The sequence below is a fragment of the Ruditapes philippinarum genome, unplaced genomic scaffold (assembly GCF_026571515.1).
Source record: "Ruditapes philippinarum isolate M1 unplaced genomic scaffold, ASM2657151v2 ctg546_1_1_1_1, whole genome shotgun sequence".
In the NCBI taxonomy this organism is placed as follows: domain Eukaryota; kingdom Metazoa; phylum Mollusca; class Bivalvia; order Venerida; family Veneridae; genus Ruditapes; species Ruditapes philippinarum.
In genome coordinates, this window is record NW_026852301.1 from 507,718 (window position 1) to 533,566 (window position 25,849).

General features: G+C 31.4%; 2 protein-coding genes and 1 pseudogene across 2 annotated transcripts in view; 2 read left to right on the plus strand and 1 right to left on the minus strand.

The window, feature by feature from the left end:
• The first annotated feature begins 347 nt into the window (after nt 1-347).
• Nucleotides 348-4,443, plus strand: LOC132755671 (uncharacterized). The gene is made up of 2 exons (XM_060746567.1): nt 348-939; nt 1,730-4,443. Exons 1-2 carry the CDS (start codon nt 666-668, stop codon nt 3,751-3,753), a joined length of 2,298 nt encoding a protein of 765 aa, XP_060602550.1. The 5' UTR covers nt 348-665; the 3' UTR covers nt 3,754-4,443.
• An 11,093-nt stretch (nt 4,444-15,536) lies between these two features.
• Nucleotides 15,537-20,589, minus strand: LOC132755725 (uncharacterized; annotated as a pseudogene).
• LOC132755680 (serine/threonine-protein kinase TNNI3K-like) overlaps nt 20,579-25,849 on the plus strand; it is a 28,531-nt gene continuing 23,260 nt past the window's right edge. Inside the window, exons 1-3 of the mRNA XM_060746575.1 lie at nt 20,579-20,847; nt 22,757-22,835; nt 24,278-24,389. Of these exons, the coding sequence (XP_060602558.1) occupies nt 22,796-22,835; nt 24,278-24,389 (152 nt within the window). The 5' untranslated portion in view covers nt 20,579-20,847; nt 22,757-22,795. The remainder of the gene's footprint in view (nt 20,848-22,756; nt 22,836-24,277; nt 24,390-25,849) is intronic.

The window sequence follows — 25,849 nt, forward strand, 5'->3', positions numbered from 1 at the left end:
AAGTATTTCCTTTTCCTCTACATTCAATAAACCTTTGGAATGAAGTACAAACTTTTCTTTTAAAGACACGAGTCCAGTAAACGTTATAAAGATGCAGCGATGAAGAATACAGAAAGAATTATAAAATTGTTGTTCGACATGTCACTTTAACAGTTTATAGATTAAATTCATAGCTCATAATTTATTTAACCTACATGATTTATAAAATATTTATATTTACATTAGATGTACAAATGATCGACAAAATCTGTCACGAATACCATGTCATATCGATTATGTATGAAACACTGCACTTTGGACCTTACTTTTCATTTCAGAAAATATTTATTTATTAACTAGATGGTAAAAAAAAAACAACATTACATGACAAATATAGAACCTACAAATTTCTATTTCATCGAATGGAATACTACTTTAAGCTTATTATATTCTAAACATGAACAAGGATATTGATATATGAAATTTAGTATGACAACATAATATGCGTTGTTAGTTACTATACCGTAAGTCACATGTCAAGACATTAAGACTTGAAGTATGTTATATGTAAGTATTAGTTTTTAAAGTATGCATACATTTGCCGAGGAGACACTTTACATCCTAGTGTGCACACGGATATTACAGAGCTATATAGTGAGTGTGTAATAATTAATTTAAAGGGAAGAATGTATGTATATTTAGTGTTAGACGGAATTTGTAAAAAGACGGCACGAGTTTTTCTGGATTTAGAGAAATGCGTGCCGTGTGTCGGAACATACACAGAAAGCACAGTAGATCCCCCACTGTGGTACAAAGCTCTCGTTATGGATTCGATCCTCTTCGATTGTGACCACAAAACGGTTTACTGGAGTTTGGAGCCGTGTGACGTCAGTGGAGGCGTTATGACAGCAGACGAAACAATATATACTGAGAAAGTCAGGGCATTTTTCAAAACCAAAGGTACAAGTTTTTTTTAAAAGATTATAGAAGCTTTCAAAAACCTATCACTAAAGATTAAACATTTCACCGATATAACATTTGTTTACCAAATACAAACAAATACGCGGTGTGACTAAGGAACAAAATTCCCTTTATAATTATTTATCTTATGTTATATAATTAATAGTGAAACGATATACACACGCAAAAACAGTTATGATTAATTTGATCGTAATCTGAAGTGTTAAATTACTCAATCAGCTAAATTTATGTTCATATTTGGTAATATAACCTTTAAGAGCGGTATACAAATATTTGGTTTACTTTTGAGGTACAGTATGGTAGTTAATTGATTGACAGAAATGCAAACGTACAAGGCTGTGTAATAGATATTTGATATGTACATGTTCATACATATTTTACTTATAAAATACGCTGGTACGTATATAGTGATATAAATTATTTTCATGCAATTCATACCTAAAATCGGTTGTAAAAGAAAGACCCAAGTATGTAAATGTATAACAGATCATTGAAATATTGTTATAAAGCAATAAAAGAAATGATCCCCATGACGAAAATAAAAAAAAATATGGAAATGTTGACAATGAAAAAAAAACAAAAAAAACAACAAAAAACAAAAAACAAATCAACAAAAAATAACCCAACAACAAACAAACGGAATAACATAAACAACAACAAAACCAAAAACTGAAGTGTCGTTATTTATAATTTGTACCAATACCATATATAATGTTATTATACATAATACATTATAATTTAATAAATCTGTCAATGTTTGATATTTCAGAGCAAATGTTTAACGAGAAGATATGTGCCGAGCTAGACCCTTCTCAGGTTGAAATGTTTGAAACAGCCGAAGATGTATACAACAGTCTGAGCCCTGAGGTATTTGACAGAGATGGTAATGTACCAACTTACAAAGGTCTACTGAAAATTGTTCACGTTTATATCTTACCAAACATTAAGCTTCAACAGAAACATGAAATACACGTGCATGACGCTTTAAAAACTATCGAAAAGGAGTACGAGAATATCGAAATGCTTATCAAAATGAAAGTACAGTTGAAGAAAAACAGCGAAGAATCGCTGAAGAGAAAAAGACATAGTTTATTGAAAGATGATGGTTTTTGGAATACGCCGAACAGTAAGTTAAAGGATAATGAAATAGTACACCTTCTGCTGAAACACTGGGAGAAAGATATACGACAACTAGAGAACACCCTGTCAATGATGGCCGATCAAATAACGCCTTTAAGAAACGCAACAGACGAAACGAGTAAACAGTTACTTGCAGACAAACGTTCAGAGAGAGATAATGTGAACACGACGAAGGAAAGAATATTAAGGGCAAGGGAAGAGATTATCAATGCTCTTAAGTATAATCCAAGACGTTTACATGAGAAAAGCGACAAGGGGAAACGATCAAAGCCAGTAAAACACGAATGTTTTAGTGAAATGTTTGAAGAATACAAAAGAGAATCGGTAGAGATTGAAGATTTAAGCTTGGAAGTCAAGCAGCATATAAATATAAAGATAAGACTATCAAGTGTTCGCAACGCGACAAGTTTAACATTGACGGAGATTCACAGTGACAAGTCATCGTACGGGTATAATAGGAAGAAAGGATCTTTGGAAGTCGAGTCTGATTTATTTGACGCGACAAAGAAGCCGGAAGATTGGATGACGTTGAACGAACATGTTAAGGCATATTTGAATACAGACCAATCAAATCTGAAAACAAAGCACTTGGAATTTTGTACTAGGTTTAAAGAAAATTGTAAAGCTCTGCAAGAAAAGGCAAAACGTGATTTCTTTGTTAATTTTGGGACTCTCGAGCCGGGAAGACAAACGCTTCAGCTTGGAAACAGATTCTCAGACCAGAAGGAACAGATGCGTTTTTCTACTAGATGGCTTTTCGGGAGTGTTACCGAGAAAGACTGTCAAAATCTTTGTCAACAGATCTCCAATCATATTCTCACGATGTCTGACCAGATAGCTCTTGAAATTCAAGGAAATTCTGATATTTTGAATACATTTCATTCCAAAATTTACATTTGTTACGAGGAACTAGTATCAGAGGATCTAATGCCAGTTATATGCAAATTGTTAGAACAAAGTTACACGGCACAGTGTGAGAAGCTATCTGCGTGGATTGACAAATATTCTGATTTAGAGCTAGACTCTATAAATGCCACTTTGAAAAGTCTGTTTCCGGTCAATGCAAATCGGGAGAGAAATGGAAATCAAGTTGAAGTGAAAAGACAAAATGTAAAACGCTCCGCAAGTTTCATGGAATCTCTTGTTCGCACGCCAATGAAATTTTCAGCAACTATCGGCCGTCATTTGAACACCAGCTTTCGCCGAGAAAGAGGTGCCTGCAGCGATCCTATTCCCGAATCTACGTCAGTTGAACTAAGCAAACGTTTGAAGTCAACTTTTGAAGACTTTTATGCAAAATTGAAAGAAGAAGACGAAGCTGTTTCTATTTTTAGTAAGTTACGTAATCTTACCAGAGCAGTCCAGTCAGCACAAGGGACATTTTCAGAACTATGTCATAAGAACGGACAGGGCAGTGAAATGTGTGCAGACGACATTTTGGATATTCTTATACTTCTGATATGCAGACTAGATCGGAACAGCTTACTGAAACTGTACGCACACGTGAATTTGATTTATCATCTGAGCCCGTACTTTTTACAGGGAAGTATTAACGAATACTCAATTGTAACTCTAACAGGAGCGTTTCAACACTTGTTTGAAAGGCAAGAGATGCATGTAGGTTTAGATTCAAACTCCATTAAATCGCGTTAATCGTTTAAAAGAGATGATTCTTGCTAAGTTTAAATGTTTAGAGCTCGTGAAAAAAGAGGCCAAAGTACCAAGCAAGTGATAAATAAAGTCAAGAAATAAAAAATGTTGAAATAAAATTTTCATCCGTTGTGATAACCATTTAAAAATGTATTTATATCATTGACAATTATAAGCTGGAACAACGGGCATATAGCACATGTAATATTTTCATTAATGCCCATTTATCCGGTAACTTATTAAACCCTTAATAAATTACGGGTCCGAGGGCAACCTAACCTTTAAAAATTCACGCGCTGCATGAAATTATTTTGGTGGCAATTCAGCTGACCCTGAAGTTTAGGAACAGCCGGGTTGGACAGTCAGTGTTACATTTCTTTGGATAGAACACAATATAATTATTTATGTTTTTTTTTTCTATTGAACGTTAAACCTCTGAAATACAAGATACTTTCATTAAAGGGAATTTTGGCAATGGACATACCATATCTTACCCAATGATGTATTTTAAATTACAGATAAAATAGAATATATTTAATACACATACCAAAACTATAGTCGTACAGGAAGATATAATGTTCAACTTCCTACTTTTAAAAGAGAACAACAATACATATAGTTTACCTAAAGCTGTACTACTTTGAAAAGGCATTGTTAGGCAAAAGTATCGAGGAAGTAAATATTCGGAATACATGTACATCTAAGGCTATAATAGTATAATACATATGAAATAAGATAAAACCGTAAACATATTAAACTGCACGCCAATTCGGAGCACCTCTCAAATTATCCATAATCCTTATCCATGGCTTTTTCTCAGCTGGCGGTAACACCCCAGTTACACAGAGCCATCGGTGATTGATCGGTAGTTTTTTTAACCAAATTATGGAGTGAACCGATGACAACGTATCTAACACCGATATCACCTATTGGTCACCTGTTTTCCACCTATCAACTGCTATTGGGGAAAGATAAGTTTCATCGGTGAAAAATTACCGATTGGGATTTTTAAACACGTTTAAAATTCTCGATCGGTGAAAATATTTTAAAAATAACCGACGGCAACCTATATCACGAGATATGCAAGCTCTTAATCACCGATATCGCCGATCGGACATAGATAGCCAAATATGAATCACCGGCCATATCTGACGGAAAGTGTTTAACCACCGATGACTAGCTATCAAACACCGATTAATCAGCGTTACGCCCGATTTAGCTCCGATTTACAAACGATAAAAACCAAAAGTATTTCAGCATTTAATCATATACCCATTCCCGTTTGAGTTTGCTATCTGTCACCGATGGCCGTATAACACAGAAAACCAGAAATAAAATCACGCATGACAACCGATCATAACAGCGAGTAAATTTAAAATTAAATGACCGATTGGGGACCGACCGTCTGTGTAACTGGGCCCTTAACAGCTTCTGTTTCTATCCATTCGACAAGTGCGGACTAATCATGGTCCGCACATTTGCGGTCATATTTCCCTAAAAATTACGCGGATGATAGATGGGCAAATAGTAAAAAATAAATAAAGAATCGCTAAAGAACGCGCAAAACGGCAAAATTGAAAATGTTGCAGGCTCGGTTTGAATGAGCCTTTTGATGGACGGTAATGGAAAGTGCAAGTTACAGTGCACGCCCCCTAGCACCGGTTTAAGCAGAATTCAACATTTAATTATGGTAATGGCAAGTCTGTTTAAGAAATTAAGAGTTACAAGGATTAAGTTATAAGATATCTACTTTACCATACAAAATGCTTAATCACTATATACATGTGCATGTAACTTAAATAATGTCCCCTAGTTGAATAATGTATACACTGTATGACAAGTTCATGAAGTTATTAAATTGTCTTCCGGGTTTAAAATGCGGTCTTTGACGTTAAAATAGTATTCGAATAAGATGATGTTGTAGAAAGTGTAGGTATGATAAAAAAGTGATATAACATCCGATTAAATAATGCAAGGAATGCAAAATATTTACATGTTCACGTATGATATACATGCAGAGACATCTACATCTCTAATACATGTACAACATGTAGTCTGAATTGAGTTTAAGTTCGGGTCATAACGAAAGTAGCTGATTAAAATCAGACTGCCTATATTTTTAAACAAAATAAAAATAAAAACACAGAGAATAATTTAAAATGCTATAAATAATTTGTAAAACCAGGAAAGTACCTGCGTAGTATATGAGTGCTATAGGCTCTCATAATAGGACTATATGCATTTTATATTATATACAGTCATGTATTTAAGAAACGCATGCGTTTTTATATTCATGCATCGCCTATGTAACTCAACAGAGAAACTAGTACGACTGGTAAGTGCAGATCACACATTGTACAATGTACGTCCATACCTCATACGAATGACGATGTTTTAACAATGGGAACTCAAATCACATATTGTACACTCATATTTCAAGGATTGTATAATAACCTCATAATACAATAACGCATATACTAATTACGTTTTTGGTATTTAATATATATGTATACCCGAGAGGGCTGAGACACTAGGCATATTACTCGTGCAATAAGCAATTGAAATGAATCGTGCACTAAACTGAATCACATTTAATCTGCTTCCATTTGAATGTTATATGACTCAAGTATATGGTATGCCGAAAATTAGAAACAATATGTTGTATTATGTGTTATTATGCTAATAAATAACGATGTAGCAGCAAAGTTGTCTTCAATGCAGTATGAAGGTTGCCATTATTACTAATTACTTTCCTGGAAATATTTCGTTATGTAGGTTATATTATAAAGTCTCAGCAACCGTATCATCCATGCGCAATTCGTTTATTTCATTTTGATCTACTTTGTTTGTTTGTTTGTTTCATTTTACGCCTTTTTCCAACAGTAATCCAGTCATATAGGCGGGTAGTTTCTTAACCATCGTTCCTGGAGAGTTACACCAGTACTAGACTACCTTCCTCCGCGCTAAACTACCAAAGCATCTCCCGGGGATCGAACCCACACCAGAGAGGTAACTGGATTAGAAGTCATCGACTCTAACCCCTCGACCACGGAGGCGGTCTTTGATCTACTTTAACATAATTATAGTGGATATTCAAATTTTTTCTTTAAAACCCGGATTCATTTTCGTCGAGTGGCGGGAGCCGCAAATAAAATATCATAATTTTCATAGCACAAAATGATAAGAAATCCTGTATTTATAGGACAAAACTTGAATATCCTGTTTATTATATACATTTTTTCTCTTTTTTTCTACATATCAGTCTGAAAAACGTTCCCTAAATCTTGTATATTGGATGAATTTAGCAAAAAGTAGTCCGGCAAGAGACCAGTGAAGATACGGAAAATACGCTTCACTGCAGTGAAGATACGGAATGTACGCGTTTTATTTCATCAATATTTCTATCTATAAGTATATAATAAACATGTATATGTGTCCTTTACTGCAAAACTTAAGTGCGTAACTATTGCAAGATACCTGCGTTGTTTTCACATTCCTTTGTTACGGCATGCACACGGTACTCCTGGATATTTGGGCGTTCCCTGTGGGAATCTGTTTTTCCCTATTTTGTTAAAATACCTTAATTTGGTTTACGCTTTTACATAGATAAGTCATGTGACCTCTTTAATCCTACCGACTTCTTCCCTAAGATCACAGAAACTCAATTGATATCACGGCAACATTCTAAGGAAATCAGGAAACCTTTTACTTGGCCCTCTATTCAAGAGCAATATGCTATTTCTATTGTTAGAGTTTATAAATTGTATAAAATAAGCTTGTTATCTCCCTTACTCTGAACTAAATGACTGTTGAAATTAACTTACAAGTAGTGAAAGTAAATCAAAACAATCAAACAATCGGCCGCTATAAAATCAGTGACTATGATATATAAACGTTTCAAATATCTTTATTTCCTTTGTTAAAACATACTTGTAACAGCAAACAAAGCCAAGTTTTGATTACGAGAAAACATGTTTACACAGAAAACAATGGTTTTAAACATATACATATATCTATAAAATGCATGATGAAAATAATTTTATGGTTCGTGTTTCAAACAGCAATAATGACTTTTAAATGATTTATTATTGAGAATTTTTTTTTAATAAATTATGCTTAAAATAGACTAGAAAAGAACACTTTTTAAAGGGACTCCACTGAGGTTTTACAGCCTAAAAACATAACATGTGAATTTCTTACATAAATGAGCTGGGTCACTTTAAACAGAAATAATATACTTTGAACTTTAAATTGAAAATCGTAATTTTTATGCTTTACTTAGCCTGATATAAGTGAAAAGTGTTTAAACGCTTTTTATTTTGGGTCATTTTTTTACAATTTGAATAAGTATTCTGAAAAACGAAGTGGGCGAATAATCTGAAAATTTGCACAAAGATTAGTGTGCTAAACCTACATCAAACGGTACATTTATCTGGAAAAAATATTTTCAGTCCTATCATGACAAAAAAAACCTCAGTGGAGCCCCTTTAAACTATGACTATATGCCATCTACAATATGATGAAAAATCTTGTCTGCAAACAACTGTATAACACGCTATCTGTCTCAACTACCAAACTTTAAATTCATTCGTTTGTACTTTCACATATTTACATGTATTAAATGTAATCTTAAAATTTTGTATAGTTATTCATTATCACCAAGGATAAAGATTATATAATGTACATGCATGTTTATCAATGTCACCAGTATTACATATAAAACTTCTCACAACTTTCTATTTTGTATTTAAAATGATAAATAAACATGTATTTCCTTTTTATGAATGCTTTAAAATTTGAAACAATTAACAAGCAAACTAAACATTTATTTGGCCAACATAAATTTTGGTAAATTGCATTTGTAAGAACACAATGTATTTAAAAAAGAAATAGAGCACCCTAATATTTCTCCTATCAAAAATAAATCCAAATGAAAAAAAATATAACGCTGAATGTATGAGCCCCTAATATTTATATTTTCTTGAATTTTCATTGTTCAAAAAATCAAATGAGATCACAGTAATCTTAAACTGATGAAGTTTGATACAAAATATTAGACTGTTGGTTATTATTTCCGATGCATCATTCTGTCTGTGACCCCACAAAACTTTCATTGATGTTTGCACCACACATAACTGTAACAATTGTAAGGCCTGCAGATATTATAACAAATCATTATGTCAAAGGAATTATCAAATCAGCAAAGCAATGAAGCTTTCAATTAAGCTATTATTTAACAATGAAAGTTTTCTACATAATAATACTACTGGCATAGTACTAAAAGAGGCATTATACATTGTACTTATAAACAAGAACATGAACATATCAATTTCTTTCTCGTAACTCTGACAAAGATTAAAATTGAGCCGGCATGCTATAAGGGAAAGTAGGTACATCCCGACCCCCGATTGTCATTACTTCTTTGTACATGCTTTAGCCTTTAAGTGACTATGTTCATACTTTAGCCTTTAAGTGACTTTGTACATGCTTTAGCTTTTAAGTGCCTATGTACATGCTTTAGCCTTTAAGTGCCTATGTACATGCTTTAGCATTTAAGTGACTATGTACATACTTTAGCCTTTAAGTGACTGTGTACATGTTTTAGCCTTTAAGTGACTGTGTACATACTTTAGCCTTTAAGTGACTATGTACATGTTTTAGCCTTTAAGTGACTATGTTCATACTTTAGCCTTTAAGTGACTATGTACATACTTTAGCCTTTAAGTGACTATGTACATACTTTAGCCTTTAAGTGACTATGTACATACTTTAGCCTTTAAGTGACTATGTACATGTTTTAGCCTTTAAGTGACTATGTACATGTTTTAGCCTTTAAGTGACTATGTTCATACTTTAGCCTTTAAGTGACTATGTACATACTATGGCCTTTAAGTGACTATGTACATGCTTTAGCCATAGTGACCTTGACCATGGACCAACCAACCTAAAACTGCATGAGGTCTGTCAATAAATGATGATGCAATTTGAAATGACAAGTTTGTGTGACAGATTAATATGTGAGTGGTATAAAACTTATATAAATTTTGCACTGTCTTGAATATTGAATCATACTATCAAATATATATAAAACACTATTGTATACAATAGCAACAGTTTTACTTTCCTGTTACTATGACTGTTAAAAACCTCCAACTATATAATAATAAAATCTATTATAAAATCTGTATAAACATAAACTCAAGGACATTTGTACTTGTACAAAATAAAATATGGTCATTTTAAAGACATGGTTAAAATTGGTTTTGCAAATCAAATGAGCCGTGCCATGACAAAATCAACATAGTGTATTTGCGACCAGCATGGGTCCAGACCAACCTGCGCATTCGCGCAGTCTGATCAGGATCCATGCTGTTCGCTTACAAACCCTATTACAAGTAGAGAAACTGATAGCGAACAGCATGGATCCTGATCAGACTGCATAGAGGCGCAGGCTGGTCTGGATCCATGCTGGTCGCAAACCCACTATGTTGGTTTTGTTGTGACGCGGCTCAAATACACTTTTCTTAAAGAGACAGTTTGTTCAACAAATATACATTCCATTAAAAATGTACACAATGTACAGTATATATAACAAGTTGTATAAACTATAAAATATCTGTACTATACAAAAATGGAAAATTAAGTACAAAAGTTTCAGTCTATATACTACATTTATGTAAAAATATGCAAAGTCATTTCATGTAGAACTTCTTAATTTTGGAAATAGATATCAATTTTGAGTGCATTGTTGAAGAATAATGCATGGTTCAAGTTCAAATGTGCTGGAATATAATCATGAAGGCCGATAGGCCTGAGTGATTAATAACAAAGCTTTTGAATGATTAATCGTGCATTATTCTAATACAACTTATGAAAAATTTATGTCTATTTCCATTCTTATAAACTAATAAAAAGAGAATTGATAAAAATATATTGAACTACATTGAGCATAGAAGTAAATTTCCTGACGTTATTTGGTTTACTGACGTCATATGACATGCAAGCATGTTCTTTTCTATGCTGTGCATATATCGTGTAATAATGCACTTGATTTGTGAAGCATTTTACATGTTTTAGAATAAACATATACATTGTACATATAAAACTTTTTCATTTTTTTTAAGAAAAGTATTACACATAAATCAAACAAAAATATCAGATTCTGTCAACACAGTATTGATATACAATGTCTTTTGAGGTTGAAAATCAATACTCAACAACATGTTTGATGAACTTGGCAATTACTGACAATTTACAAAATAATAATCTTTTCTTTATTGCAATATTTCAAATCACATAAAAATTTAATTCTGAAGTAAAACAGAAAACAAAAACAATAGGTTTCTTTACATTTCAACTTAAAAAAGGCGCAACACTTTAATTAAATTATTCAAACAGTACAGTGGGGTAAACAGTTAAGTCCTTGAATACAATTAATTACCAGTACTTGCTTATTGCACAATTTCAGTATTAAGGTATGAGCCCCATAATGGGCACTATAAGGAACCATAAAATTGACAACGTAGGTCAGTTATATACCTTAAAAGACACAAGAATGCAAAATTTAAACAAAGTTTACCGTGTGGTTTACGAGTTATGGAGATTTTTCTTAAGTAAAACTTGGCTATTAAAATGGCTCTTTTTCAGAAATGAGAAACTCTAACTATTCTATTTTATAATCATTATGAAAAAATGTTTTCCTATAGAACATTTTTATGAAACAAATAATAGCATTAAGCTAACAAATGACACAGCAAAATTATTGTTTCTACTCAAAATGTTTAAAATATGTATATAAATGTTACCCTACCCCACCCATTTTAAGTAGTTGTTTGATCATTTTTCTTTTTTAGGGACCTCATTCAAAATATCCCTAAAATTTACTAAAATCAGGGGCTGTTTTCAAAGTTTGCATAAATTTTCTTAAAAGTATATTGGATGCGATTGTCAAATATAAAATACTTTTACCGTCTAGTTTTTATTTTATTAGACTTTGAAAATATCAGGTACCATATTTGATAATAAATTTGGCACAATTTAGCCAATAAATACCAATTATAATTTAGTAATTAAAATGAAGCACTTTTTTCTTCTCAAGAGTGATCTGAGAGACACAAAAAATGTTCAAAGAAAAAAAAAGAAGAAAAAAAGTTGCCTCTTCTGGGGCTTGAACCCGCGCCCCTCAGTAACAATGCAGTTGACAGTAGTTCTAGCCTATTTGAATACTCTTCAAAGTGGAGGTAATGCATTAGGTGGATCATACCTTAAGTCAGACTTGCCTTATTGACGCGTAAATGGGTACCTGAGAGGGCGTTATAATTCTGTCATACCACACATAGGTGGAATGCCATAAGCAGAGGAACATAACTCCTATGGACAATAAATTGATAGATGGAATTCCTTTCATTGCTAGGGCCTTTGTTAAATAATGACATGGTTAATTTTGCCTTGAATATTTCTAATTACATGAATTTTCTCCTGAAAATGTATGCTAATGTTTTCTTTATGTATATTAAAACCAACTATATTGAAAAATACACCCTCATAGTTACAATACAGTCTTTTTAGAAAATGTAAAATAAACATCTTTTGAATACACACAGAGAAAATATGTTATGTTTAAAATTCTACACACTACAGGTAATCACAATATGATTACATAGTGTCATTAAAAAAATTACAAATTCAGCAGTGTTTAGGTTAAAATTCAAATGATAATAATTGGAAATAAAATATAAACATAATATAATCAAGTAAAAAAGTGACTTATATAGTATAAAAAATCTGGAAACATAATTATAGAAAAATAATTTATCTAGTATAGAAATCTATTAGCATGTAGGAAATTGATGTGCAAGGTAAAAAAATCTATTAAAGTGTATAAAGCTACATAGTTGCTGTCTCTGGAATGTATAATAAGTATATGTTAGTGTTCGTCCGTGCTAATTCCTTCCCGTCGAAGTTTCTAATTTCTGTAGAAAAGCTACGGATGAATACTAACATACTTAGTGTCAAGCTTTTTCTGTCCTTTATTACGTCACAACTTTTTTACGAACACGGTTCTATGAAGCACTAAGAAAAGTAGAAGGCGACTATGAATGGAATTTGATATAGTATTGACTTTTGTTCTTCTTTGAAAACTAACACACAGAATGTTTAAGAAATACAGCGTTTTTGTCATTAGATGACAAATAAAGCTGGACACTAATAGGTTTACTTAGATTTAAAGAAACATAAACAAAATTCAAGACTAAAGTAAATATTTGCAATTAAAGACTGATTTTGTAGTATTCGTCACCATAATTCTACTGCGTTACTAACGCAGTAAGAGCTATTTTCACATACTTGGACTTGTTTTTCGTAACCTTTGTGGATTGTAAGTGACGTCTGCAATGTGTAAATACTTTCTTTGTTCACTTCATAATATTTTACTTTTAAATAAATGTTCAAAATTTTCATAGATAATCAGCATACATATAAATCTGGCGGGCATGCAGCTTTAACATGTAAAAATCTGATTTGTATTATAATATCACAGATGTAGATGTAACTAATTGTTATCTATGTCTCTGATTATACTGGTATAAAAATAACCTATTATATAGTAACATGTAGAAAACACATTCATGTTTCAACAAACAGGAAATTAAGTATCTACACAAGGCTACCTATTACAATAACAAGGTGTAACTATAACTAATGCAGTCATTGCTATTGACATTTTTCAAATAACATTGTGTAACCTTGAAAATATAAATAATTATCTTTATAAAAAAAAAATCTTTTCAAAATAGAAACTGTAAAATAATCATGCTTTAACATATGTACAATATAAGTAGAGATCAATCATTATAATATTATTAGACAAAAAAAAAAAATAATTTAAAATGATTTTAATCTTTATGACATAGAGATAGAGATAAAAATCCACAGAGATAAAAATAATATTTTTAGTAAATTCCTTTAAAACTAATAAAAAGAATAAAGGATGTGAAACACACAAAACAAAGTGGGTCAGATTTCAGTAAATTTATTAAAGACCCACCTTTCCCTATTTACGCAATAGCTTTCATCAAAATTAAACGTGAAGACCTATGTTTTTCAAAGCGCTGCTGTTATGTAGTATTTGTCTCGAATTAATGCCCATATAGTTATACGAATATATCTGGTATCATACAAAAACAACAGTTAACATTGTTTTACAAAGACCTTTCACATTTTTTGCATACTAATAATTTTCTGAACACATATACCACTTATTCTACTAAATTCAGTTGCTCATTTTGTATAATCATATATATACATGTACATCAGAAGTAAGGAATAAAGTTTATATACATGTATAGAAAAAATTTATAAAGTAAAGTCTGCCCTATATACTATAATATTATCATAATTATATAAAAATATACACACACACAGGAAAAATATCAAACACAGTGAGATGCTGTAGAGTTCATACCTAAGCTCAAGCCAAAAAAGAACCCCAATTATTTCTGATAAACTACAACCACAAAAACAGGGTAAACATGTTTTTTTCTTTCCTTTTTTATATGATTATTCTTTTGAAATAATTTTATACATAATTATCTTGTGATGAAAAAAAAAATAAAGAGCAAAACGTCTAGGGTTTAGCAGTTTAAGATAATGGTAGACAGGGCGATCCCAAAGATACTTTAAATTTTTCTTTTGGCCTCACCAATCAACTATCATTATCTTTTTGTTAACACTCTTCTTATTTTCTTTAAAATTTATAACTCTTCTTCTTATTTTCTTTGTATAACTCTTCTTAATATATTTTTTTTTCATTAATAAAATTAATCGCTAATATATATAAATAGAATCCAGGATAATCCGGATATCCCCGGCTTTTATTGATGGCAAGATTGATGGCAAAGGCTAATCATTGTTTTGTTCCAGTTCTGGTTAATTGTTAAAAGGTTAAAATGAGGTTGTTGTAAGAAATTGGGTATAACATGTAAAATACTCAAATTTTAAGACACGACTGCAATGTTAAAAAAAATAATATATGCATAAATAATATTCATTTAAAAATGTAAATGCAGTGGGTATTAATATGGTTATAATTTTTCTGATGGATATTCATATACTTGTATGATAAAGATAAACCAATCTCCAGATAGCATTATCTTATTAACATATTACACTACCTGGTTAATTTAACTTCCGTAAAAACCTTTAAGTATCACGGTAACCAGTTAATAACCTCTTACAAAAAGCGGTAAGACTTTGAAACATTTATACCTACCATAAAAAGGTCTTTATCATTTTATAATTACGTTACATCACAATGACGCTGTGAGAAAAGCATTTTTAGTGTTCTAAAATAGATCTATCTCATATGTTTGAAACAGAATAAAGTGACACTTAAAATAAAGACAGTTCAACATGAAAAATTGCCGTCAGTAAATAAATAGTCATAATAGTCATTGAAAAAATACATAGCATTATTTATGCTTCATTTAATGTCAAAATATTGAATTTTAGGTATTTAAATAGTATAGCACCATGGTATAGTCTTAAAACTGTAAAATATGCCATCATTATAAAATATGTTAATATTTACTTTTAAAAAGAAATCATGAAAGATTCATAAAACTTTGTATCGTCACACATATAATGCATGTACATGTATTTATCTAAGTCATATAATTTTTTTCAGTTGAAAATGCAGATCATTATTTTCTTTTTCTAAAATCATTTTTTTCACTGAGTTAACTCATTTTTATTTAAATTCCAACCCCCCCCCCCCCGCTTCCAACCAAAAAACTAAAAAAAAAACAAATATCAAGACAAAATAGAAAAAAATCATGATATATGAAATAAGATTTTAATTGCAAGAGTTTCTTGAATGCTACTATTTGTGAATAAAAGCCGACCTTTCATGCCTGTGAACACAATTATCCACCCTGGCTATAAACAGATACTGACCTCAACAGAACAAAAATTTTATTTTGCAAAAATCAAACAACTTTTGAAGGAAAATATGTATTAGTTATCAAGTTAAAGAAATGTGAAAATGGTTCAACTTTTGTGTGAAGCTATGTCTAAATTTTACACAAAAATTTGACTAAATTTATTGATTTGCTAGCTGCATGTTTATTATTATCTCAAATAGTGTATTTACAAGGGCTACTTTAAAAAGGCCCAAACATTTTGGCACATTAAATGTACATGTAATTGCACTTCAGAATAGCTTAAACACGTTTAAAAAAAATTGTTCACATGACAATTTTTCTACTATCAAAAACATCTTCTATGAATTTAACAAAACTGCAAGAATCAGACAGTGAACCTATTTAAAACATACAAATTCTAAACACATTAATTTAATTATTAAACCCTGCAGGACATTAATAATTTTACATGTATTTGACTACTTTGTAAATCTCAATGATCTACATTTACCTATGTTTATATTTTAAAATCTTTTGTTACCAAGGTTATACTGCTAGCTATTTAAAAAGCAATATTAAAGACACATTATGCCTCAGCAATGAATTTTTTTTTTGCTTTTTGAGAATAGGAAAATATTGTTTTTTAATAAAGTTTAAAGTTAACGATGGTTTAAGATTATGTTAGATGCTTAGATCAAGATTAAAGTACCCCTGAGTGTTTAATTATTTGTCATTAAAGTAGCAAATTGTAAACAAAGTAGTATTTTGACTTCCATACAAAATACTAAATCACTATAACAGTACTTGTTGCCAGAAAGCAACAGAAGCAGAAGGTAATTGGCCAATGAGAAACTCATATATCAAGACACCATAAATTGAAAGGTTTTGAAAATTAAAAGTGAAAGCATTTCTGGGGCATAATGTGCCTTTAAGTACTTAAAATATGCGGAGTGACACTTGTATTCTGTTTTCTTTTATCAGTCGATTTAAATAGTCTAACAACAAACAAAGTAGCCAAGAACAGAACTTAGCTACATGGGTACAAAATATAGTTAAGCCAATCAAAATAATTTTATCATACTATTTGGCACACTTTATGGGACAGGATCTATAGACCTGTGTAAGACTTGTTGTTCAAAGAGATGCTGGTATGCCACACTTATATTCACAAGCGAGTAATCATGGGCATTTCCTTGCATGAATGGAGGACTCAAATGAATTGTCCAGGTTTAGATGAGCATACAGTTTTAGTAACCATGGAGCCTCTAATTTGCATAATAAACAATATTAATCACATCCAAGATATCATCAGTGCATGTTATACTATGTTTGCTATGTTCTGATCGCAGTCTTGTAATCTGGTTTTCAACATATCTGTTTATCCGTGTCATCTGTCGCAACTTTCCGAACAATGTGCTAGCTTGGTCTTCCTCTTCAACGAGAGTAAAGAATTGCTCGAATTCTTTATAGAACCTCTCTTTATGAGACTGTAAAGATGTATAAGGAGGTGGATTGTTTAGTGGTTTCTGACGCATAATAACTTCACTGTAAGTTGGTAGTTCAGGAATTGTATTTCCTTCAGTATTTGCGACCGATTCAGGTGTAAACCCACAAGCCTCAGCATTGCCAAATTTCTCTGCAACCTTTGATTGTTTCATGTCTAAATCTGGTTTAACTCTATCCACTTTGTGTATAAATAATCCTTCATTGACATCTACTGTGCCATTCTCTAAAGTAGATTGTCTTCCATTTTCTTCAGGAAACACTTCATGTCCATTATCTATCTCCTCTTCAATGACCAAGTAATCATCAGGGTTCATGTCTAGGGCACCGACAAAACTTTGTGGCATGCCTTCACACTGCTTGTTAAATTTACCATACAACTCATCTAAAGACATATGTCTAAGGCTTAAAGACCCAATTTGTATCAGTTTTTGAGGTCCCTAAAGCAACTTTTACCTCTGTTTCTTCCATATCTAAAGAAGCTTCCCTTGAGCTTTCTTCACTAGTATCAGGGGAGCCTCCAAACAGACCTTTTATGGTTTTTTGCATAAACATTATGTCACAAGAATATCTGGCTAACCACTCTGCCAGACCATCACATTGTCCTTTGTAGCTTGCTCATAAAGTTCACTCAGGACTGGCATAAGCTTAGCAGAGACATGCTCTTCATAACAAACATACAACTTATTATGAAAACTTTTCAAAATTTTCATTGGTACCTTTCATATGCCAACCAGTTCTAAGGTCATAGCATACATCAGAGATATGATTTTGTTTACTCCTTGGCATAAGGCCCTCACATTCATTGCTTGGTGAATACATCCAATTGACCATCTTGTTGAATATCCTCTTGTCCGTCTTGACAATGATTTTATTTTCATTTCAGTAAAGTCAATGTTAGAAGTGATTCTTGACCTTCTAGATACAGCCTCATTCCCCAGTGCGTTTATAAATTCAGCAGTTGTTGGAGATACTGGTGGTTTTTGTGACCCTTCAGAGGGAATACCAAATAACTTTGATTCATCAAATAAATGTTGGCATTTACGCTGTATTTGTGTGCAGAATTTCTCAAATCCAATGCGGAAACCAACTTGTTTCACTTGAATATAAGTTTTGACACGTTCAGACAAGGTGGCCCATTCTTCTGGTTTATTGCTTGGATCAAATAAATCTGTTTCAATCTCAAATGACCCTTTTTTCCTATTGTATCCATAAGAAATGCCATCACTGTCAATTTCTTTCACAGTCAGGAGAGCAGCTTCTCTCACACTAGACAATTTTATTTTTGATATTATAAGCTCTCGAATTTCGACATTAGTCTGATCTAGTCTTTTTGTTATTTCAACATAGAGCTCATGGAAATCAGCTGTGCTATCCCTGTTCTTCTTAAACTTTTTCTTCACATGTTTCCTTGAGATCACATTTTTTATCTCTTCTCTAGCAATTATAGCCCTTTCTAAGGCACTATATACTTCCTTGCTTTCTCCTCTTGCAGTTTCCATTCTTGCTATATCTTTCTGAGACAACGAATTTCTCAAAGAGTTGATCTGTTTATCAGATGCAAGGAGAACTTCATTTAACTGCCTTATATCTTTTTCCAAGTGTTGTAAGAAGATAGTCAGAAATTTAGTGTCTAGTGAAGAAACATATTTCCCACTTGAGAAATTCTCATCTAGCAAAAGACTCTGCCTCTGCTTTAACAGCGAGTTTTCTGTGTTTCTTTTGGTCCTGTCCTTCTTTTGAATAAGATCCTCAATATAAGTATGCTGTTCTTCAATTTTCGTTAAAACTTCAGAAACGCAATGCTTTTCTTTTATACCAAATTTGATCTCTGGCAGTATAAAAACATGCAACATCTTCAGGAGTTCTTCATATGTAGCATTATTTCCTTCCTTATCAATTATCTCTGGGTTCAAATTGTGAAAGATCTTGCCAGCCGTGTCAAACAACTCATCTACAGTGGGGTCAAAGTCATAGCAACCACTGTCTTTGAATATTTGTTCTAAAAATGATAAAAAGAGAAATATAAAATAACTTAATGTTTGATTTAATCTTATTGCCAATTACAACTACATTTGTATATCTTTAAGCAACGTCTTATTTGTAGGACAAGTGAAAGCAGGTGATTTTTATCATATGGGGAAGTCAAAGTAAGGGCCCGCAAAGCAGGCCCGGGCAATGGCTTGCCGGGCTATAGACTACACGTGTATATTTAAAAGAAAATGAAATAAAAAACAATTAAAAAATATATATAGAATTCTATACCTATCAATTAAATTTTCAGTGTCAGTTCTAGTTAGGCTGTTACTCAATGATAAAAGACGGTGTATTCTGATAACGGAACAAATCTCAACTTTTCGGATAATTACAGTGTTTTTTTCCTTATATAACTGATACCAGAAAAACCGCACTGTTCCCAATAGAAAATAGACAACAAATTTCCCAATTCATGACTGATAAATTCCCAAAATAACACTGAAAATGTCCTCAAAAATTGGCAAATTTAAAGGTAAATAAAAACAGAAATGCCATTAATAAGTGATATGTGATAAAAACCAAGTATAACCACATGAGTGATATTCATACCCAGTTAAATTCATACTTTTAGCGTTTCACACCTTAACATTATTTGTGTACAATTGTTACGATTATCATTTTTTTTTCAACCTCAAGTAGCAAAAATAATCATTTAAGTTAATAATACATGGTTTTAAAGTGTATATTATGAATATTTTGCATCCTATGTAAAATTCCCCAATTTAAGTCAAACCGATGGATTTTTTTCCCAATCTGTGCGGTACCGGCACCTTTTCCAAAGTAGGGAAAAAAAAACACTGAAATAATAAACATCGAGTGTTCTGAGTGAAAACGGAAGTGGTGCATGAAATACTAAATGACACCTTTAAAACGGAAAAAAATGAAAGGAATTTATAACAACCTACCCGTTCATAGGCTTTGCCTAATTTCATAATGATTTAACATGATTTCAGATGATCAATTTATGCATTCTGAGCAAGAAATTTTATAATGTTACCTTGTTGTCTAAAGAAATCCACAACAGTTCTTGCATGAAGCTGTTCAGGGATACATTTATGAAATGAATCCGACTGTTTTTGTTTTTCATAGTTTATGTAAACTGTTCGTAATTCACAATCCACTAGAATGGAGTCAAGAACTAAGACCTTATACCACAGAGCTGGCTCTACTCGATTCTCTGTGAAGGTACCCACATTTGGTAGATAACAATGTTTCAAAGTGACATCAGTTAAACGCTTGACAGTTTTGCCAAGCCGTAGGTACACTAACATTTTCCCTACTTCTACACTCGCGTTTTAAACGTCATATAAAGTAAGATAACATTTTGCTTTGATAAGCTGTGTTGTGTTTATTTTTTAAAAAGTCAAAAACCCGGAAGTTAACATTTGATGTCGCTTATATCACAATGTCAAAGAAATAAATTTATAAAACTTTTGAGTAAAGACTAATTAAAAAGTCACGATGTTTACATTTAGTATCAATGCATCTGATTCTATATTTATTTCTAATTTGTTGCCAAACATATTCCTTGTTTAAGGAATCCGTGCCGTGTGAAGTAACTTTCACGATGTGCTAATAATCCACAACGCATCGCTTGTAACATGAAAAATACCTGTCATTTCCAAATTAAGAAAGCTGTGTAAGTAAAACTTCAAACAATGGTTTAATATTCAAAATTTGCTGTTAAATGTAGATACCTACCTTGAATAATTCATTTTTACAAACTAAATCTAATTGTTTTTAAAACAAGAGTGTAGAGACAAAAATACTTTGAACCAGTGAAATAGTTTTGTGAATTGAGCCAACCAACATAATTGGGTTTGTGACCAGCATGGATCCAGACCAGCCTGCGTATCCGCGCAGTCTGATCAGGATCCATGTTATTTGCTTACCAACCATATTACAAGTAGAGAAACTGATAGCGAACAGCATGGATCCTGATCAGACTGCGCGGAAGCGCAGGCTGGTCTGGCTCCATGCTGGTCGCAAACGCACTATGTTTGTTTTGTCGTGACGTGGCTCAATTATTTTTAAAATAATATGAAAAAGGCAAAGTCTCAAAGCGAGCTCGATGTACTTTTAACGTGAAATAGTATGAAATAATTGCTCATTTTTATTTCAAATGCAGTGACGATTGCGTGTGATGTCACACGTACTGTGTTAAATATGACTCCACCCTGTCGTTAAATGAATAACGAGTTTTGAAAACGTTGATAAAACTTTGTTTGTTTATATTATTTCACTCTATAATTTTTCAAGCTAAATAAAGATTATTTAAAGTGAAATAAATGTAAATTTTAAACGTTTGCGACATTAAAATAACGTACTAGATTTGATTGTTTTGCACGTGCTGTTTGGCGCTACATTGTGACGTCACGCAAACAATACTTTAAACGTCTGTACAGCGTTAACGACTGAATAAAAGATATCGGTGTTTGGATTCATTTTCTTAGTTAGACCATTTTCTTTCATTCTAGATAGTTTTCACAACAAAATTCGACAAAAAATTGTTTTTATTTATCAGATTTTTCAAACAAAATGGCGCCTTCAATTTTCACTTTACATTTTCCGTTTTTAAAACTGTCATTCGATATTTTATACACAGCTTCCGTTATTCTGGTTTCCTGTCCAATTATGGTTCCCATAGACGTGCCCGGTGACCAGTCTACACATCCGTTTTCAGTCAGAATTCCTCAGTTTTTATCGTTATCTTTAAATTTGAAAAGTTGCGATGTCCAATTTGGTACTTCGGACGAAAGTTTTCAAAACCATCACTTAGCAGGTACTCGCGTTACCGTAAAGCTCGCTTTGCGAGCAGCCCTTTCGGGCCAGCTCGTCGAGCTTGCTATTAGATATTTTAATTTCAGCACAAAATAGTTAATATCAAAAAACACATTTACTATTTACTGGCCTATATATCGGTATAATGTCAGCTTTATTCAATTCCATATTTTTTATAATACATTTCATTCTTTTAATATATATAATATTTGACATAGCCTGAATACTTATTTCATATAAATTCTAACACACTCGGTTAAAATATCGGCCTAATGGCTAAGTATAATACTATACCGAATATGTAGGTATGAAACATTGTCACATGCTGCTGTCCTTTGTCCTTACGGAATTCACTCATCATATGCCTTTGTTAAAAAGCTTTATATTTAGCCAAAGGTTGATTTCTGCTGTTTTCATTTGACTTATTACGATTTAAATGGCGTCTGCAGTTTAAATTTTTTTCTGAATAACTTCAATTATAAATGTTTGGAGAAAAACCATTTGGACAAAAAGAATCTTACTCGCCAAGCTGGAAGAGTTTGATCAGCTTTTTTTCGGCCGACCCAAACTTTCACTTGCAAATGTGAGTGGATGAGTCGGCACCTCTCTATATATATATAGAAACAATTTTTTAAATGGATACAGTTAACATGTTATATAATTTTTTATAATAACCACATTTTGGCTGTCCCATCAAGTTTCCTAAAAATCAGTTAACAATTATTATTTTGGTTAAATTTTTTTTTTGTAAATTATTTTTGTTTCAGGTAAAGACAGAGGAAAATAACAATGAGTGGTTGTAAGATATGGGTAACTATAAGTCGAGACCAACAATTTCTTGTGCAGGTTAGTTTTGGAGGAACATACAGAAAAAAATTCAGTATTTATTGACATGATCAGCATTGCCTGAGTAATTTTGTTAATTCTTGAAAGCTAATAATTTTCTTATTATCTATTGTTCTCAGAGAAAATACGAATCCTATGTACTAAGGTATCAATCTCCACACAGTGATCTCCCCTTAATTCTTCGGCGTAGATCTCTGCCACCAAGGTCCCAATATATCAGAATTTCTGATATACTATATTTTTTCAAAAATTGTTTTATTTACTGCTTTTATCTATCAGTTAAGTTTTTTCTCATTGATTAAACAATGTTTATGGATAAATAAATAAATAATATGAATATTTAGAAATAATTTTAAAAAAATATGAGAATATTTTCTACCGAGACAATATTTTGATATTTTATATTTTTTAGCTTTTGAATTTATTTTTCGTTATTTTGTATACTTTTGATAATTTTTTGATAAACTATATCGATCGTAGGCACTACAAGTTAAAAATAAAACAGAAAGAGAAAAATGACGTTAGATTTTCTATGTAACGGTCGATATTTACATTTGAATTTCGACGTTATGTCATGTGACTTTCATCATCATGTGAGGTCTTTGAAGGCAGTGATTACAATTCTGCCAAGGGAGGTAATCACTGTGAGGAGTTTGCTAAGGTATATGATGAAAATAAAATAAATCAGTTTAAGACAACAGAATATTGTGGGGATCCTAAGTCAGTAAGTGACACCCAAGTTTTTATTTAAGCATTAGATTGCTTGAACTAAATTCAGTGTATACTATAACAGCTTTTGCAACTTTTAAAAGAGTTAGGTCAGTCTGTATTCTCATGCAGTTTTAAAGTAAGGCAGTTCACTAAATTAGACTTTTCCAACTTCATTGCAAGTCTATAACTTTAACACAAAACTTAAGTACGGCATTTAGGGTTAAGTCTTCATTATCAATGTTGAATTAGGGAGAGAATATTGGGTAAATTTGGGACAGAATTTACACATACATTGTATGATGCAGTTAAGCATTGTCTCAGTCTTAGTCTGCTCTAGTCTCTTGGGCAGTCAGTTGCTGTTACTAATTAAAATGTTAATTGTAATTTCTAGTGAAAAAAAGAATTTAATTTGTCAGATAATTGATAAATTTCGTTTTCAAAATTAGGTTGAAAAGATCCAGTGTACATGATTATTGATGCCACTAATTTTTATCTTAAATTTTTAATTTAGATAACACATTAACAAGTAGTCAGTTTTGTTGAGGCTGTAAAATAAATTTTATTAAGTATTTGACACCTTTTTTGTACCAAAAAAGCTGTCAGTGGAAATGTTAATTATTTGAAAATTCTCATTTTCAGAAGAATTATAGAAAAAGATAAGTGGTCAGAAGTTTTTTGGAACCATAACATCATTCTGTCATTGACTGTGATGATTAACTTTCATTTTTCAGATGAATTAAAGAAAAAGATAAGCGAGAGTTACTCCCTGTTCCGTTCTCACGTGATAGAGGACTTACGTCCAGTTAGAGAAACAGAATGGACCGAATTACAGCAAGCTTGCAGGTATTTATTATATATATATATATCTACTTAAGTTGAACTGCAATAATTAACAAAATATTTTAAAATATTTACTTGCTGAATAGTAAACTGTGTAGACCAAGAACAGATGGTGTAGATATGCAAGCTGATCTTGGTCTGCGCTGGTCATATGGTCAAGTCAGTTATGGCCTACTAGTATTGTGTTTGAATTCTGTATCCATAGTATTCACAGAGGACCCAAAAGTTGTGGTGGAGCTATATAGTTACATCCATGATTTAATGAATAATTAATAATCTGAGATTATGTTTTGGTTGGGTTAATATAAGAAAATAATTTAAGGAACTTATTTTTGTTATTTTTGAAAATATTTTATGCTGATTAAGAATGGAAATAATTCCGGTAGGTTGATATTGTAAACATTTTAGTAAGATTTACTTTTTGTGTACTGTATGCCTTTGAAAACATGGTAGTTAATTTATTTCTTAAAAGTTATTAAATTAGTCCTTGTACATGTACTTAAAATATGTTGTGAAACTTCTTGTGTACTGTATGCCAAGAAAAAAATGGAAAGATAATTATTACTTAAAACTTAATAAATTAGTCTTTTAACTTGAAACTTATCATGACATATAAATTATGTATATTCAGTGAAACTTATCATGACATATGAATTATGTATATTCAGTGAAACTTATCATGACATATAAATTATGTATATTCAGTGAAACTTATCATGACATATAAATTATGTATATTCAGTGAAACTTATCATGACATATAAATTATGTATATTTCAGTGAAACTTATCATGACATATTGAAACTTATCATGACATATAAATAATGTATATTTCAGTGAAACTTATCATGACATGAAAATTATGTATATTTCAGTGAAATTTATCATGACATATGAAATATGTATATTTCAGTGAAACTTATCATGACATGAAAATTATGTATATTTTAGTGAAATTTATCATGACATATGAAATATGTATATTTCAGTGAAACTTATCATGACATATAAATTATGTATATTTTAGTGAAATTTATCATGACATATAAATTATGTATATTTTAGTGAAATTTATCATGACATATGAAATATGTATATTTCAGTGAAACTTATCATGACATGAAAATTATGTATATTTTAGTGAAATTTATCATGACATATGAAATATGTATATTTCAGTGAAACTTATCATGACATATAAATTATGTATATTTTAGTGAAATTTATCATGACATATAAATTATGTATATTTCAGTGAAATTTATTATGACATATAAATAATGTATATTTCAGTGAAACTTATCATGACATATAAATTATGTATATTTTAGTTAAACTTATTATGACATATAAATAATGTATATTTCAGTGAAACTTATCATGACATATAAATTATGTATATTTTAGTGAAACTTATCATGACATATGAATTATGTATATTTCAGTGAAACTTATCATGACA